The sequence below is a fragment of the Lepidochelys kempii genome, chromosome 8 (genome assembly GCF_965140265.1).
Source record: "Lepidochelys kempii isolate rLepKem1 chromosome 8, rLepKem1.hap2, whole genome shotgun sequence".
Taxonomy (NCBI): Eukaryota; Metazoa; Chordata; order Testudines; family Cheloniidae; genus Lepidochelys; species Lepidochelys kempii.
Genome location: NC_133263.1, coordinates 94,343,208 through 94,360,846, shown reverse-complemented (window position 1 = coordinate 94,360,846; position 17,639 = coordinate 94,343,208). Strand labels below are relative to the sequence as shown.

At 43.1% G+C, this 17,639-nt stretch overlaps 1 protein-coding gene across 2 annotated transcripts in view; it reads right to left on the bottom strand.

Moving 5' to 3' along the window:
* Window positions 1-17,256, bottom strand: part of PLPP3 (phospholipid phosphatase 3) — a 64,263-nt gene extending 47,007 nt beyond the window's left edge. Inside the window, exon 1 of one of the 2 annotated variants that reach the window (XM_073357589.1) lies at window positions 16,562-17,256. In XM_073357589.1, coding sequence (XP_073213690.1) covers window positions 16,562-16,700 — 139 coding nt within the window. In that variant the 5' untranslated portion in view covers window positions 16,701-17,256. The remainder of the gene's footprint in view (window positions 1-16,561) is intronic. The other variant, XM_073357588.1, reaches the window with a different exon arrangement.
* Between the last annotated feature and the right edge of the window lie 383 nt (window positions 17,257-17,639).

Below are 17,639 nucleotides of genomic sequence, written 5' to 3'. Positions count from 1 at the left end.
AACCCAAAGTTTGATCTACTAAGGAAGTGAAAATATGGACCTGACATTTTATTGCTTCCTTGTGCTTGACATGTAGATACTTAAGTTTTCTTCATTTGTACTTATGCTAATCTGCTTAACTGGGATTGTTTTAAAGCTTTGCGTCTTTATGCCAGTTATCTGTACCTGGATAATTTATGGGAAAATCAAGTTGGGGAAAAACTTAATACCATCATAGGAGAGAGAGAGAGAGCGCATCAAAATAGTGAGTTCTGTTATTCACTGGCAGGTTATGGGGCATGGTTTTATCCTGGCCACAAATACAAAAACAACAAACAATATGTGAGAAAGGTCATAAACCCTTCAGCTCTCCTCTATTACAACCAAATATCCAGTTGGCTGGACGGGGACATTATAGGCAGCTCTCTCCTTTTATATGAGTATTATTTGTTTGTATTGTGGTGGCACTCAAAGGCTCCTGTTGGGGGCTGGGGCTATTTTGTACAAGGTGCAGTACACATACAATGAAAAGACAGTCCCTGCTCCAAAGAGCTCACAACTCTCCACCTTCAGCTGTTGCCCTATGAACATGGACAAACGTGGACGCAGACCCTTGCCCCTCCATCTCTCGTCCTCCGCTCTTTACTCTCTCCTGCAGCCCAAATAAGAGTTCATTACTGGAGGCAGAGTACAGTGCTTTCTCTTCCATCTCTATTTTTTTTCTCCGACCACTCTGCTCCTTTATCTGATCTGGCTACTGATTTATATCATGCCTTATACCACAATATCTCTGGTAGTTACCTCCTCAGCTCTCCCCCGTGTCTGTCTCCTTAGCCAACCAGCGACGGGATTGTGATTTCAGAAGTAAATAGCCCTTCCTGACCAGCTCATTGTGGAGTGCTGGGATTGTGGCGGCATTGAGGGGCAGTCAGACAGAGATACAAGCAGAACTCCTGGAGCCAGAAATGCTAGGGAGAGAAATCCACCTATCTTTGTGGGAAGGGAATCTTTCCCCGCTCCATTACAAAAATGCAAAACTATATTCACACCCCTTTGGCGATTCCCCCGCTGGTAGGGAAAAGAGACAAGCACCTACAGCTTATTCCCTCCCCTGGAAAACAAAACCATGCTGTGTTGGGAAGTCTTATAGTTTCCTGCATCCACCTCATACCTTTCTAGTCCTGCGGATGCTTCACCAATCCTAAACTGCTCTAATTTAGAAGCCAACCCTCAGCCTCTCCACTGAACAGCCTCTTTGTTTGTATTCTCTTTCCAAATCAGCATATCCTCAGATTGAACCCCCAATGCTTTTTTTTAATGCTCGGATGCCCTGGCAGCAGAAAGAGCCTCCAGCAGGTTTGTGGTCCCGTAATAGCTTTCAAAACCTCACTGCTGGGGCACGTACATTGCTAAGGAACTGGTTTCAAGTTAAAAGAGAGAAAAAAGAAAGTATTACAAAATTACTTCCAACAACTCTTTAATCATTAATTGCTACCAGAAGAGCTAAATTCCTTCCCTCACCTCTCCCCCAGTCTAAATGATAGCTTTAATCAACATTAAATGATATAGGGTAAGACACACCAGAAAGCTTGAAATGCAGTGTGTCCTCCAAAGCCTGGATATTTTAAAGGGAAAAGAAAAAAAAAGTGTATTTTCCTCATCTGAAAGCACAATCACAGGCTCCACATTTCATGAGAGGAAGCATGGACTTATGGGACTGGGACTAGGGAGGTTTTAGATTCAATTCCCAGACCTGCCACAGACTTCCTGTACCACCTGAGGGAAATCACTAAAACCCTCTATGCCCCATCTGAAAAAATGAGGATAACAAGCCTGCCTTTCTCACTTGTGTCTTTGGGGCAGGGACTGTCTCTTGCTATCTGTTTGTATTGCACGGCGCACGAGGGGTACTCGCACTAGTAGAATACAAATCAATAATAACACTGCAGCGTAATGTACTTGTGAGGCTTGGAGTTAATACGATGCTGAGCTCAATGTTTCAGACCCAAATGTTTAAATCTGATCTACCTAAAAAACAACCCCAATATATCTTGGTTTCTGTCCTGTGCTGACTTCTGAATCCAGCCTCTTTCTACTAGTACCAGTGATGCAGTTTAGACTCCCACTTACTGTTACATCACACAAATGCCTTTAAGTGTCTAACCTGAACATCGCAGCATGAATGAAGGTTGTGACTCTCTACATAGCGCCTAGATTTTACAACACCCCTACAACAGAACCCAGCCAGTTGTTCGAGGACCCCCCCCCCCGACCCTTGATACAGGTCTGGTCCAAAGCCCATTCAAGCCAATGCGGGAGGGTTCTTTCTCTTGACTTCAGTAGGCTTTGGATAAAGCCTTACCTGAGCAGACCAAAGTGAGATAAGGATCTGAAAGCCTGATTTCCCCTGCCTCGCCCTTGTGAAAGCATTTATCTCTGAGCAGAATGAGGGCAGAAATGTTACCATTCTGGTCTGCCGGCAGATTGCACCCAGTTGCACAGATTAAATGACTCTAAAAAGCAGAGTAGAACCAGAGTACCCAAGTCAGTGGGATTCTTGCCATTGACTGCAATGGGAACAGGACTGGGTTCCAAACCCTTACTTAGAATATCCCTGGCCTTTATGGATTTAGCTCATGCCCTTAATCAAAAATCATAGGTTAGTCTAAACGTACCTTTTGATGGCAATAGAAGGCCACAGTGTCATAGTACGGAATAATGGGGTAGGAAATGCTTTTAAATGACAGTAACAGAGTCAATATTCAAAAATATTCAAAACAGGTTTTTACTTTTCATTTATTGTACTCGACTGTAAATTCAACCCACTAGACTATTTTACAATATACACTGCAGGGGAAAAATGCCCCTGATTATATGTCATCTACCCTTCAGCCCAGCAGAGTTTCAAAGGCATATTATAATTCCCTTAAAACAATGGGCTATAATGGGAACACTTTCAAACCACTTGACTGAGAACTGGCCCTTATGGGGGACTGGCACAGCTCCACTGATATGCGTGGTTTGACTCTGATTTCATTCATAGACTTACATCCTCAAGTCTGACCCCCGTATAACACACAAGCCACAGAATTTCATCCAGATACCCCTATATTGAGCTGATAGCTTGTATTTGACTAAAGCATATGGTCCAGTAAGGCATCCTGTCTTGATTTGAAGATTTCACATAACTGTCAAATGAGAGATTTCAGAGTAGCAGCCGTTTTAGTCTGTATTCGCAAAAAGAAAAGGAGGACTTGTGGCACCTTAGAGAGTAACAAATTTATTTGAGCATAAGCTTTCGTGAGCTACAGCTCACTTCATCGGATGCATAAACCAAAGAACTTATGCCTGTCTGAAATCAGACTCAGGCCCTACAACTTTAATCAACCTCTCTGTCAGCAGACAGTTTGCTCTCAATGGCATTTGATTCTCAGATTTTTTGTACTGCCAATGATAGAGAATCAGCAGTTTTGCAAGTGACTTCAACGCAAGCATTATCAGGGTCTCTAAAGGCATAATTATATCCATGCAGGGGACTCCACTGGGACCTATGGTCAACAGTAGCATATCCTATTTGTAGCCATCTACTAATTAAAAAAAAACTTTGTGCCCAGAATACATTCTGTAACAGCCCTTAAAGCCCAGTCTTTAGAAAGCTTCTTTGTAACCTTGAATGTGCAGATTTTATCAAAATGGGCCTTCTCCAAAACCCCATCTGACTTTCTCATGGGTTTGTATTTGTCAAAGATTCATGCCAACTCAGTCAGAAAAATAAATGCCACAAAACTTGTCATTTAAGAAAAAACGTACAGACCAGCGCTTTAGAAACTTGCCCATATGCTAATCACTCTACTATTCAGCTTCAGAGTGAATAGGACTCCAACAATGGCACAGAAATACACTGAACCTATTCCACATTTCATGCCCCTTCACTCAAAATGTTGCTGTTACCTTGGTTTTTAACTGCTTTGTGGAAACTGCACCAGAATGACAGCTGTGTGCTAAAGCTGCACTCCTTCTGTGGGCATATGAAAGCGACAAAGATTTCTTGACTAAGAAAAACCCACTTTATTATCCTACTTAACATATTTGAATGGAATATAGGGCCTGATCCTGCAAACACTCGTATAAGTAAGGATTAGGCCTTAAAATAAAAGCATAGCCTTTTGTGGCTAGTCAAATCGGGAAGATTTTTGTTAGTTTGACAATTACAAGTAGGATAACACTTTGGTAAATCATTTCACTTTAGGATTAACCATTTGTACTATGTGTCATTGTTTAACAGATGTCTCATGTATATTTTTATCAAGGGACACCACAACTCTTCTGTTCCAGGTTTGGACGAGCCAGTTCCAAATGCAAAAGGTAGCCAAATGGCACAACACTCATTTCCCCTTATTTGAGAAGTACACATGACACTGTGGTCACTTAAACTTTAATAGGTTAATCAAACATTAATTTTCAAAGTCCTAGCAGTCTAGTGTCTTACTGATAGATGCACAGAACTCCCATTAATATTAACATGAGTTATATGCATTCCTCCTTTGAGACGAAGTTTAAGGCAATGGACTGGGACTTGGGAGATCTGGGTTTAATTCTGTCTTCTGCCACAAGACTTCCTGTGTGACTTTGGGCAAAGTATTAGGGACCCAGTAGGATTTTCAAAAGCACCTAGGCACCTAGTTCCCATGTGAGTTAGGTGCCTAGACACTTTTGAAAATCCCAGTAGGTGCCTCTCTGTATCTTTAGGTACCTAAATACCTTTAAAAATGTGACCCTCCCTAAAAAAAAATCTCTGTACCTCAGTTTCCCACCTGAAAACTGGGGATAAAAATCCTTCCTTTTCCCCCCATCCTTGGTCTGTCTTGTCTATTTAAACTGTAAACTCCTTGGGACAGGGGCTGTCTCTTATTATGCCTCTGTACAGCACCTAGCACAATGGGGCTCTGATTTCAATTGCAGACTCTATGTGCTTCTGTGATCCAAAAACAATAATAAATAATGCATCACAAGGAAGAAAAAAAACCCTGACGGTTTAAGTAATCATAGGATCAACTTGTTGTTTAACACACAGTGCACGACCCTCAGCTGGTGTCAACTGTCCTATTTCTATTGACTTCCACGGAGTGACACTGATTTACAGCAGCTGAGAATCTGCCCCAAACTATTAGACCAGCTGCAGAAAACAAATGCACAGGGAGATCCACTAAAAGGAACTCAACAGGGGATCAGTAAAGACAATGTCGTAATAAAATATTTTAACTAGGGTTTCCCTTATGAAAATATCAGTTTAAAAACAAGGAGTGGGGCAATATATTTTTGCTAGGGCTTTAAAAAATTGCTGCTGCTAAGAAGTGTTTGGGGTTCTTGGACAGTTGCTATGGACACTGCACTTGTACACTGACTATAGTGAAAACTTTCCTGTAAACATCAGTGGGAAAGATAACTGGAGCCGTCTTCTGTATGAGTTCCGTACAGCATGAACTGACCTCAGCAAGAAGGTTTAAGGAAAGTGGCGTAACATCCAAAATGCCGAGTTGTAATTACTTTGAAAATATCAGAAAGACTGAAGAAGAAGAAAATGCTTCCATCACATTCACTGTTTGGTTTTTCTCTTTATAATTAAATGTTTGGGCAAATACATTGCAAGTCATGCAATTATGTCTAAACTCTGAATAAGTGTATCATGCAATGGATGATGGAATTCATATGCATTCTGTGGTCCCAGCTTCAGCACAGGTATGATCAGACCCTAGGGCAATGCTGTAAAAACTTTCCAAAACAGCTGTAACTTTGACAGGTTTACAATAAAACCATTTTGTGGTTAGTTACATATAGGTGTGATACCATTTTGTCACTTCCTTTTTGTGGTGGCAAGCATCCACAACTACCACCCTTCGAAGGAGCAAGCTGTCAGAAAACCTGTCATTTACTGCATGAAAGAGAGGAACGCCCAAGGCTGCTAACCAGCGAATCTCTGCCTTCCCATTTGATCTAGGGAAAGGAAGAACAGGCCTTCTTTTCGGTTGGTGTTACTGATGAAACAAAAGTGACTCCTGATCCTGCAGTCTTTACTGCCCTGACCCTGCAAACACTTACATATGCATTTAACCCTAAGCACAGTTCCATTAAATTTCAGTGGACCTACTCATGTTTACCCATAAGCATTAATTAGTGTTTGCCAGATCATGGCCTCAGTAAGGGCAAGGCTTCACTGCAGAGTGAACTTGGACGATCAGCACTCAGGTTAGCCCAGCACTGGTGTGAATAGCCACAGTGCAACGCCCAACTCGCGTTATTGTGCCCTCAGGGCTGGATGCACTCACCTCCATGTGTGTTGCTAGGGCTTCCTCGGACAGATCCCATGGTTCTCTGAGCTACAGTAAGCTGAGCCACTGTATGATTCTTTCCCAGTGAATTGTGGGACGGCATTAGAGGACAATCAGCACTCAAGGGAGTTAGCCTGCATCTTTGCTGCAAAGTGGGTGGTTTAGGGTTACAGCCTGCCTGACAGCCTCACTTGGGCTTTATGACAGCCTCAGACAGCCCGGCCATCTCAGGCTGAACACGCCACTAAACCCAGGTGAGCGGGTTTTGTGCATGGGCAGGAGGGGGATTAGGGACAACACCTGAGTAACAGCCCACGTTACTCGGCAGTCAAGATGTACTTTGCATGGCTGAAATCAATGAGAGCTTAGCCAGAGTGTGGCCTGCAAAATTGGATCCTCGGTTATTTGAGCTATATTTCCTTCCTAGTTTATTAACCACTTTCTCACACACACACACACACACACACACACATTATTTAGATCAATTTTAACACAGTGATACAAATACAAAAGGCATAAATATTATAACCATCTTGAGAACCAAACTCATCACAGGACCTGGAGTTCAATACATTAAATGTGCCAAAACCGTGTTGTTTAATAGTTAATATTGATTTGGGGAGACAAATAATTGCCCTCTCTCCCACTAGTCTGGTTAGAACTAACATCCAAAATACACAACAAAATAAAGAATAAGACGTTGTCAGTGAAATAAAGGACAAAATTTGACAGAGTTGGAGTTTGTGGAAATCACTGATACACCTAATTTCTTTGGGATGAACGCAATTTCCATACTTTTAAAATATACTCTTTTGGGAACTCTTACTCTTATTGCAAGTCTGATCCTTCCATCAAAAGCTATTTAAAGATGCTTCAACTCTTCTTTTCAGCAGCTGTCTACCTATTCAGCATGAAGGAAGTTTCACAGGAGTTCAGAAGCTCCTTCTATTGATTAAACCACACAGCTGTAATTAGGGCATCACATACAATGAAATGTGGAAAATGACACTTAAGTGCTCTAGCATGCTAGAAGGTGCAGGAGAGACAGGAGATAAAAAGAGAATGGAATTAAAGAAATATAAGGCATGTTTAAAAGTGATGGACATGAGTTTCCTGATAGGTTAGAGCTCCTATAGGAAAAAGCTATCATTATTATTGTTATTATTTGTATTTCCTGTGTCCAAGCTGTGAAGATGTCCCACAAATGGGATTCCCACTGACTTCAATGGCAATTCCATTCCTGGGGCACTTACAGGTTCAGGCCCCAAATCTTCAAGCAGGCAGGTTTCAGGTACACAAGGAAGAGATGAAAGATGTGGCTTACTGCAGCCTCCAAATGGGTGAGACATAGAGGACTCAATGAGCCCCGCACTGACTCTGGGTATTATGGTCTTGCCAACCCCACACATTCAAAATTCATGAGTCAGGCTCCAAAAATCATGAGATTGGCTTAGAAATCATGAGATTTATAATACATTAGTAGATGTTGGACTCTTTTAATTTACCATCCATTTTCTGAGCCTTTAGCTTTCACCCACGTCATGTTTTCAAGCTTCACCACACAATCAGAAGGGCTAGAAATCTACTTTTTTTAGAAAACAAAAGCCGACATTCTCCCACAGTAACATAAATGCGCGAAGTGGAGCTTTAAGAAAAGTCATCAGACACAAAATAAAATCATGACATTTGGCAACATTGCGCTAATATCCTTCTGCGTGTGGGCAGAAAGCTCTATTTGGGGATGGGAGATTCCCTGTTCCCCGCCTTTCCCCTTTCTCTTATCACTAGACCATGCAGCTATGTATTTATGTACACAATATTTACTTAACCCTAATGGTAGTTGCACAGCATGCTGCAGTCAGACTGAAAACAGTCTGCAGTTCTCTGCTATGGATGTACAGTACACTCCCCGTTATCCAAATGCCTGGGGGACATCCGAAACTTTCAGATAACCAGACGTTCAGATAACCGGAAGTGCTATTAACTAATGTAGGGCTACCTGAGGGACACACTGGGGATTTGGATAAGTAGGATTTTCAGATACAGGGAATTCAGGTAACTGGAATTATACTGTACTTACATAAAGATAGTCTACCCAAAGGGTGGGAAGGCTGTTGCTTTTGACTCCACAGCTGTATCATGTGAGTGAAGTATGGAGGATTGAGCTTGCCAAGTGCAGTACCATAGTCCCTAATTTTTTAAAGGAACCTTAACTCAACTTTCCTTTTTGCAGCCACAAATAATCACCCACAATTCATTTCAGGCACAGATGGGGGCATGTAGGTGTCTAAACTAACTACCTATCTTGCACACACTAAATGGAATACCAAGGTTATGAACAGCATGCCCATAGTGTTTTGGATAACATCTTACTGCAACAACCTCACAGCAAGCCTCTGCCATACCTCTCAGCTACCTTCACACTGAAACATGCCTAGGTCATTTTCATTATAAACAATTCAAACAAATGAAATGATCAGCTTCTCAGATATAGTGAGGCTGGCATCCACTAAGAAAATGGCATACATCAAGGCAACCCAAATCAAATCTGAATTGCCTACAGTCATGTGTGATAAAACGAGATTTTAAAAGTCCCAAATGAATCAGTTTAATCTTGATGCTTTACTGGAAGGCAACAGAATTTTGTACACACATTTTTCCCCATAGAGAAAGTTACTAGATTACTCGTTCCCAAATTTCTAGATTACATACTTTGCTCATGTATGCATTTGAAATTTTTGCCAATATTTAAGTTTATTTTTTAAAGTGAGATTTAGGATCAAACCAGGTCTAAAACTATATGTATATATAAAAGAGAGACATGGAGTCCTTTGAGAAAAGTGAAGAGATTTTTAAATGCTCAGTGGGGCTGCCTCTCAGTTGCTTCCAGATTTCCCAGCTGCAGCGGTTGTCTGCTGTAATGATTGCCCTGGACTGATGACAGTAAAGGAGAAAATTAAAGCTATGTTCAGACAGAGGAATGAGAAGTGTAGTGAGTTGAGAGTATAAGAGAAAACAGTCTGAAGCTTACAGCTGTCCAGTGTAAAAAACAATCTACCTAAGCCTCAAGACTCAAGAGAGTCTATCATTTGACTTCCAGGATTCCAACAACCACGTAGGCAAAATGAAATCTGCCTGTCATGTGGCACCATTAGGACTTTTGGAAAGTCACTACACCTGTGTGAGCTATAGAAAAGTTCCTGAAGATCCAAATCTGCCCTATCGTCCTTGCTGGCAGAGTCCTCCCTGCTTCCATAGAAATGCTGCTTGACTGAGTGCCGGCTGACAAAGTTCAGCTGGCTAGAGCTTTCCTGACGTAGGTCCCCTGCCAAGCAAAAAAGGCTGTTTTGTGCAGAGTACCCTATATTCATCAATGGTCTGGGCATCTTCCAATGCAGCCCAACTATAGGATATAGGGGAAGGCGCCTTTGCTGTGCAGGAGGCAAAGTGTGAAGGCAGATCTGTCTGGCCCATTACCCAACCACCTGCACCCAACCAATGCTCCAGGCAACTGGTCCAGTTTGTCCACAAGTCCGTAGATGGAGTAAACAGGCTATCTACAAGCTTGCCTGGCCAAGGACATTCCCTCATGAAGGATCAGTTCAGTCTGTATAATAGCCAGACATGGATCCTCCTCCTCTAGCTTGCCTCGATCTATATGTCCCACTCTCCAGGAAAACACTGCTGCTCAGTCGTACTGTCACGCTACTGTCAGTGGCACGGCTGCAGCGAGGCCTTCACTCTGAGGCCTGGTCTACACTACAGAGTTACATCAACGTAACTCCGAAAGCATCTACACTACAACGTTGCTCCCGCCAAATGTAATAACTTCACCACTGTGGTAGGCATGGTGCTTCGGTCAATGCAGTTAGGTCAAAGCAGTGTCGGTGCAGACACTGTGTTGACTGTTCTGGCTGTCAGACCATGGCAGCTGACAGCGTGGGGCATTGTGGGGTGCTGTCAGCCCGGAGCGGTCAGCTAAATCAGTGGATGCACTCCTGGTGAGGATGCACACCTCTGAGAGAAGAAGGGTAGTGTGGACATGAAAAATTGATTTAATTACTGTGGTGGCTGTATGTCAATGTAACTTCAGTAGACTTAATTTTGTAGTGTAGACTTGCCCTCAGAGTCACAGTGCATATTAACATGAGGTGGAGAATATCCTGTGTTTGCTCTCCAGGGACGGCTGTGTGCGTCTTGGTTGCTTTTTCACCCTATCCTGAGTGCACATGCTCTAGTCTTCAGCTCTCCACGGTACTATGTTATTCTGTAATCCCTCCTGCCATAACTAATGGCAGTTTGCCTACACAGAATTTCTGGCTAGCTTCTGTGTCTGGGCTTCAGGTAGCAGACACTCTTTCCTTTTGCCGTGCATTACTGTTGCCAAATGCTGCTCTGTGCATGGAGGAGAAGTGTCAAAGACTGTCAGCAAAGATAAAGGAATATATGATTGTTGGGCAGAGCTTAATACGCAGGTGGAGCTAGACACTCCCATCAAGAGCAGGGGCTTCTCCCTCCCTGGCTATAAATCTTTCCTACAGTGAGGTAGAGAGCTGCATGCTTGTCCTACACTTTACTCTTTGAATGTGAAGCAGTGCTTGCTCCTATTTCACTGTGTAGCTAGAGCACTGTAGAGATTTAACTCCTTCCTGGCAGACCTGTGGGTATATCATTTTCTGGTGAAACACAACAAACAACCAAGCGGATGCATGACTAGGGACTCTTAACTGGCTTGCTTGCTGTCCTAGCAATTTCAAGAAGTATCCTCTTATTCTCTAAACAGAGTGATGAGGAAGGAGACAGAGAGGGGTTGTTGTTGTTGTTTTTCAGATGACCTAGTTTAAAGTCCAGCTAAGTAAGGTGCTTATTTCTGTTAATGAATCAAGCTGACATAAAATCTGTGGACATTGCTCAAAGCCAAAAATAAAGGTTAAAATCATCCATGTTATTCATAGATTCATAGACTTTAAGGTCAGAAGGGACCATCATGATCAGCTAGTCTGGGTTCCTGCACATGGCCGGCCACAGAACCTCACTCACCCAGTCCTGTAATAGACCCCTAACCTCTGGCTGAGTTACTGAATACTGATGGAGGTGTTGTCTGTATAAGCTTTAATCAACTCAAATATATTTCACTCAGAGTCCCATGCTTAGAAAGTTTTAGAACTCTGATAACAAGGAACGAAAGGTAAATGTGTAAACAAGCAAGACACATGACCTGGTCTGTTTCAAAAGATCTTCATCCAGGTCTAATCCATTCAACCTGTAATTAATTGACAGCCAGTAAAATGAACCCTTTCCTGCTAGCTTTTCAGTTAGTTTATTCCCAGTGATCCCTCTGTAATAAAGATGTGACTCCTTCTTTTAAGTGGCAAAGAGTCCTGTGGCACCTTATAGACTAACAGACATCTTGGAGCATAAGCTTTCGCAGGTGAATACCCACTTCTTCAGATGCACATAGTGGAAATTTTCAGAGGCAGGTATAAGTGTTTTAAGTCTTTTAAGTGTTTACCACTCTCCGCACATCAAGATAAACATTTTACTTAGTGATGAGTGGAAAGGTGGGCTAGGTTCCCATAACTATTCACATTTAGATTAAAGTTAAAGGAAGCACCTGAGACAGGCTACTGTACTTATTTCTATCTGGCTGTCTCAGAATAAATGTTTCACATCTAGGGGGAAAAAAAAAGTCTAGGTAATCTCCTTCTCATGCTCTCAGAAGGGAGCCTATACAGAACTAACTCCTGGAAAGTTAATAGTGGAGAAAGCATGTTTTTAATGGAAATTTTTAAGAATATTTTATATTTCCCTCCTCCCCCAATATTTATTCATATCCCTGGTAGAAGTAAATATGGCATCATAGAACAGTGCAAATGAAAAGGAAACTTTTACTATTTTTATGAATTACCTCCAAATCAGAAGAGCCTAAGGACTTGTCTCCTTGTCATTCTGTATGTTATGGGCCAGGTTCTCAGCTGGTATAAATCAGCACAGGTCCATTGAATTCAACAGGCCTTTGACAGTTTGCACCAGCTGAGAATCTGGCTCAGTGTCTTTACTACTGCCTCCCACCACCATAAAATAGATCACTTTTTTCATTATAGTTCTGAACAGGAGTCACTACTCTTCATTTTACTAAACAACTGAACACTCATCTTCTTAAATTTTTCCCATCTTTGCCAATAGATCACATTTCCTTTCACTGAAATACCATCTTTGCATCACAAACCAAGTGAACACGAGACAAACTGAACTAAACCAGGCCTTTTTCTAAAGAGCTCAAAGGTATAAATGAAGATTAGATGGGAATCAAGAGCTCATGAACACTGCAAGATTTTACTGGGTTCTCTTCCACAGATGAGATTATATTAAGATGGTAATGACTCTTCTTCTGTCAGCTGGTCAGCAGAAAAGTTCCTTCCCTTGAAGTTAATAACTTCTGATCTTTGTTACTGTATTTGCACATGGTAGTTGTGTCACAGAATAATCCCCCAACAATCCTGAAATCATTATTAATTTGAGTATATTTGTAAAGACCTTCCACACAAGTGCATCATGGTTACAGGTTATATAATTGTCTTACTATGTTTTACCAACTCTCTGCATCTGCACATGATTAAGCGAGACTCAGACTCCTTCCTTCAGCTGTTCAAATTATGCTCTCACTTTCAAATGTTACTCAGATATACTAGAATATTCACCATTCCCTTTCTGCTCTCACCTGAAATAATCAGCATAAAACAACATAAAGGGGCAGTTACACTGCATACATTATCCATTTCTAACATCAGTTGTAAATTGGTGCTTTGGTAACATATGTCAGATAATTCTTGTAGGGTTTAGGAATCCAGCCTGCAAAACCTTACTCATTCAAGTAGTACTTGCTCATGCAAGGAGTCAACAGAACTCACGTGAGTAAAGGGTTGGAGGATTTGACCTGTAGGAATCATTTCACCAGGAATTTAACCTTCTGTTTAGAAGAATGAGGTAAGTCAAGCTAGTTTATATGTTTCTACTTTTATCAGTTTTATATAGAGCAAATCAAATGTTTTATTTTTTCCAGATACAAGAAGATTAAGCTTTCTGCACTAGTCTGTATTCCTGTGGGAATATAAAGAGAAAACCATGTCTCTCTTCTTAATATATTAGTGCCTAGTAATAGAGACCAGATGATCAATAAACTACGCAAAAATTAAATCAAACTGACAGTCTTCAGAAAAATGTGCTCTAAGCAGAAACAATTGTTTTAAAGACTGTGGTGTCTAGAATATTAAAATCCCATGCTTCTGTTATTAATTTATTTGTTGGAAGCCAGTCGACTTTTCCTGCATGCATGTGTCAATTAGATAGTCAACCTTATACATAACTATTTTCAAATGCTAGATGTTTCAGCATGCAAGGTATTTGGAAAGAAACTGTTGACAATACTATACTTTCCTTTAAATGCAAAAGCAGAGTTTCTCTAGCAAAGCAAATCAACAGATTTCTAGATATGTTACTACAAGATGTCTTAAATCACTTTCTTTGGTGCACACACAATACTTCAAGGAAATAGTTATTTTTTATTCTGTAAATACATATAATGAGATGTCTGTACCTTTGAGGGGGAAGGGGAAGGCTGGACTAGAGCAAATGATGTATCCCAACAACCAAAAGTAACCTACAATGCCCACCGTTTCCTTCTCAGCTGTTTCTAAACTTCATGAAATGTGCTTAGTCATTTGTTATGTGTTTAGTTGTTTGTTACACAGCAGCCATCTCCATCTGTAGCTGCCTTTGAAGCTTACAAAAGGGGAGTAAGTATGGTTATTCAGATGCCATAACTGAAGCGCAGAAAGTTGAATTCCCCAAGGATACACAGCAAGTCTGCACTGGAAACAGGATTGGAACCCAGGTCTGGGATTTCTAGCCATATGGTTGATACACTAGACCGCAGTGCCCCCTGGACACTGTTTAGAGCCATATCCTTTTTCTTTTGTTGCCAGCACAGTGTGTTGTGATACATCATTTTGAGGGGCGGTGGCAGCGGGGGGGGGGGGGGGGGGGAGGAAGCTGCAATAAACCCCAAGTGCTTTCTCCAGTCTCTACGCTATGTTTGGCACATGGATTTTATACATTTCTATGCACATTTTTTCCCTATGTGGGAAGAAGGGAATTGCTGCTTGCAAAAATCAGCCTAAAAGCCTACCCCATTGGTTCTTTTTCCTGTCCATTACAGCTGTCAGAAAAGTTAGTGGTGCTACTTTCCAGCATTACGAACTTGTGTCTAAGAGAGTATGCAGACAAGCAGGGAGCCTGATCCTACTCCACTGAAGCAAAACTCTCCCCGGGAGCACTGTAGGATCTGGTCTCTATTTGGTTAAGAAAAAAAAACCACCTTCGCCAGCCCCTCACAGCCACCGAAACACACGTGCCATGCTTTTCTTGAGTTTGCCTTATGAGTCAGGGATGGGTTACTGCAAATAGTTAACACATTCTTATCTGTGTCCACACAGTCCGTAAGGGAAAATGAGCATTTGACAAAGTCTTTCTGAGATTAAGAGGATTGTTCTGAATCCTCTGAGTTTAAGTGTTAATCATCATATGACACATAATAGAGTAATGAGAGAGGGCTTTCACCTCCTGAAATAATGTCTCCGAGTCCAGCAGCTTGACACAGCATCTCAGTCAGCATTTACAAACTATACAGTGCCTGAGGGGAACGGGACGAGTTTGTTTTCACAAGCGTGACTTATTATGTCTTGTCCTTGCATTAATTTACACTGGGGAGGTATTATGATTGTGAGAGTGCTTTTAACACGTTATATACATGCAGCAGGTCATGGCACTGGGTAATATCAACACAGATTACTCAGCACATGGTCAGATCCTCATCTGGTGTAAACTGGTGAACCTCCAATGCAGTCAGTAGAATGGGGCCAGTTTACACCAGCCTGGGGGTCTTTTAATTGCACAAGATTTCCCCTGATTCAAGAGGAAGCAGGGCCTGGCTTCTTTATCATTGTAATCTCTCTATGAAACCTCTATCATCATATCAAAACAAGGCCTGGTAGCTAAATTTATTACAAGTAAAAACTGTGAATTCATCAATCTCCTGACTTAATCTGACCTAGCCAGATCTCTTTCAGAGAGTTTTCTGAACTGGAAGCATGCCTGTTTCTTGATTAATGAGGTCCATCGCTACTGTGGGAGATGAGTGGTTGTCAGCCCTGTGGCATATCAACTGCTGTCTCTCACTCTTTTCAACCTCTTACACTGACCTGTGTAGAACCAAGTCCACCCATAAGACCAAGATGTTTCTCCTCTTTTTGCTTAGTTGCAGAGAGATACTTGCACTGTAGTCTGAAAAAAAACTAAAACCCTGAAGCCATCAACAACCTGGTAGGACAAACCACACATTATCTCCAATCTGTAACCACTGCCTCCCCTCCCCCCTGCAGTTGTTGTATTTTGCAGAGGGACAGACTACATGCTCCCAACAGACGAAATCTGCGATGGCACCTTTCAAACTATTGTTTAGACTCAAGCAAAATGAAAACCATACCTGTTCCCCTCTCTGCTCCTAAAGCTAGCAAGGGTGGGAGATGCTGTGTTTACATACTGAGGACAGACAGAAGCTCTGCTCGCTGCTGGGACATCCATTTTATTTGGATTGACACCAGGACTACTTTGCGTTTTCAATACATCGCTGTGGCTTTCACAGGGGGGAAAGGAGGGGGCTTTCGAAAGCCAAACCACGCCGCGTTCATTGCCCCAGTGGCCTTTAGCCACCTCTTCACAACTTTGTCCCTACTTCTGTAACAAACTTCCCGGGATGGGGCTTTGGTTTGCACACAGCCAGTGTAAACTGCCACTCTAGCAAATCTTTGCAGGGCTTTTTTTTTTTTTTGGCATAATTTTTCAAACAGGGCGAGCAGACTGGGACGATACAGCTGGACCGCACGCGAGCAAAAGAGAGAAGGTGGTGGGGGGGGGGGACAAAAAGACCTCTTGCAAAAGAGACCGCCAGCAGCTGCAAAACTCTGGAAAATGCAAGGGGGGGGGGGAGAAGTTAGCAAGTCAGATGCATTGGCAAAAGGCAAAAAAACCAACCCCAAAGCTCTTCCTTTTCAGTTTCAGCAGAGAGCGAGCGGCAAGGGGGGGCGGGGGGGGGACAGCCGAGAAAGAGCCGCGGGGGCTGCCCAAGAAAGTGCATGAACCGCAGGGGGGGGAGAGAGAGAGAGAGAGGAAAGTTGCGGGCCGGCGGCGCTCACCCATGAGAAGGCAGAGGAGATCCAGGCAGACGAGCAGCCCTTTCGTGCCGCCGCTCTTGGCCGGGTTGTTGTTCAGGGCAGGGCCGCCCCCGTTCTTGCTCTCCGGGGCGATCGCTTTGTCGTACTTATAGTTCTGCATGATCTGGGGGGGGGCGGCCGGCGGCGGGGCGGGGGGGGCAGACGCGGTCCCCGAGCGGCGATCCAGGCGCTGGAGCGGCAGGGGCGCGCTGCCCGGGCTGGGCTCGCGGGAGGCGGCCGCGGGCGGACAGACTCTGTTTAGGCGCTGGTGTGGCTGCAGTGTAAACTTCTTCCCGGCGGGGGAAAGCAGGGGAGGGACAGAGGGAGGCGAGAGGACGTTTGTGTTCGTCCGAAATCGTTCAGTGTCCTCGCGGGGAGAGACAAATAAAGGCGGCGGGGGGGGGGGAGGAAGGGGGGAAATGCGATCGAGAAAAAGGTTGCCAAGTTTGGAAATCACCAAGTCCGGGGAGGATGGTAGGAGCGGCACCGCAGCCCCCTTTGGAGGCTGGCTCAATGAATGGAAGCTGGGATCTTGCAAAGCAACTTCCCCAGGCGGTTTAACACAAAGCTCTGGTTCGGCTTGGGGACTGCTGCTTCTGCCGCTGGCAGGGGCTGGTGCCTGCACTTTTATTGCACAAGGTCCTTTCCACCCCTTTAACAACACACACACAGAAAAGAAACCCGAAGTCACTCTGGCTCTGATGGGATATCCAAGTACAGCCCCCTTCCTGAAGCTGACACATACATATGATAATTAACTCCACATTGTTTTATTTATTTATTTATTTTTTTTGCAGAGGGAAGAAAAGCGAAAAAAGAAGTCAGGAAAAGCTTCTCTCCAAGCAGAAGGGAGCCCCTAGTGTCCACGATCCAAGTGGAAAAAGAAAAAGGAAAAAAAAAAAAAAAGAAAACGTTTTCAGGCTGGAGAGGATTTCCACATTTCGGGGGAGGGAGACGTGGTGGCAAATGCCTCTTTAAATCTCTCCACTGGGTTTTTCTTCTGATCGGCTCGACAGGTGAGGTGTGCTGAGATCAACCCCCTCGGAGGGAGCTCAGCTGC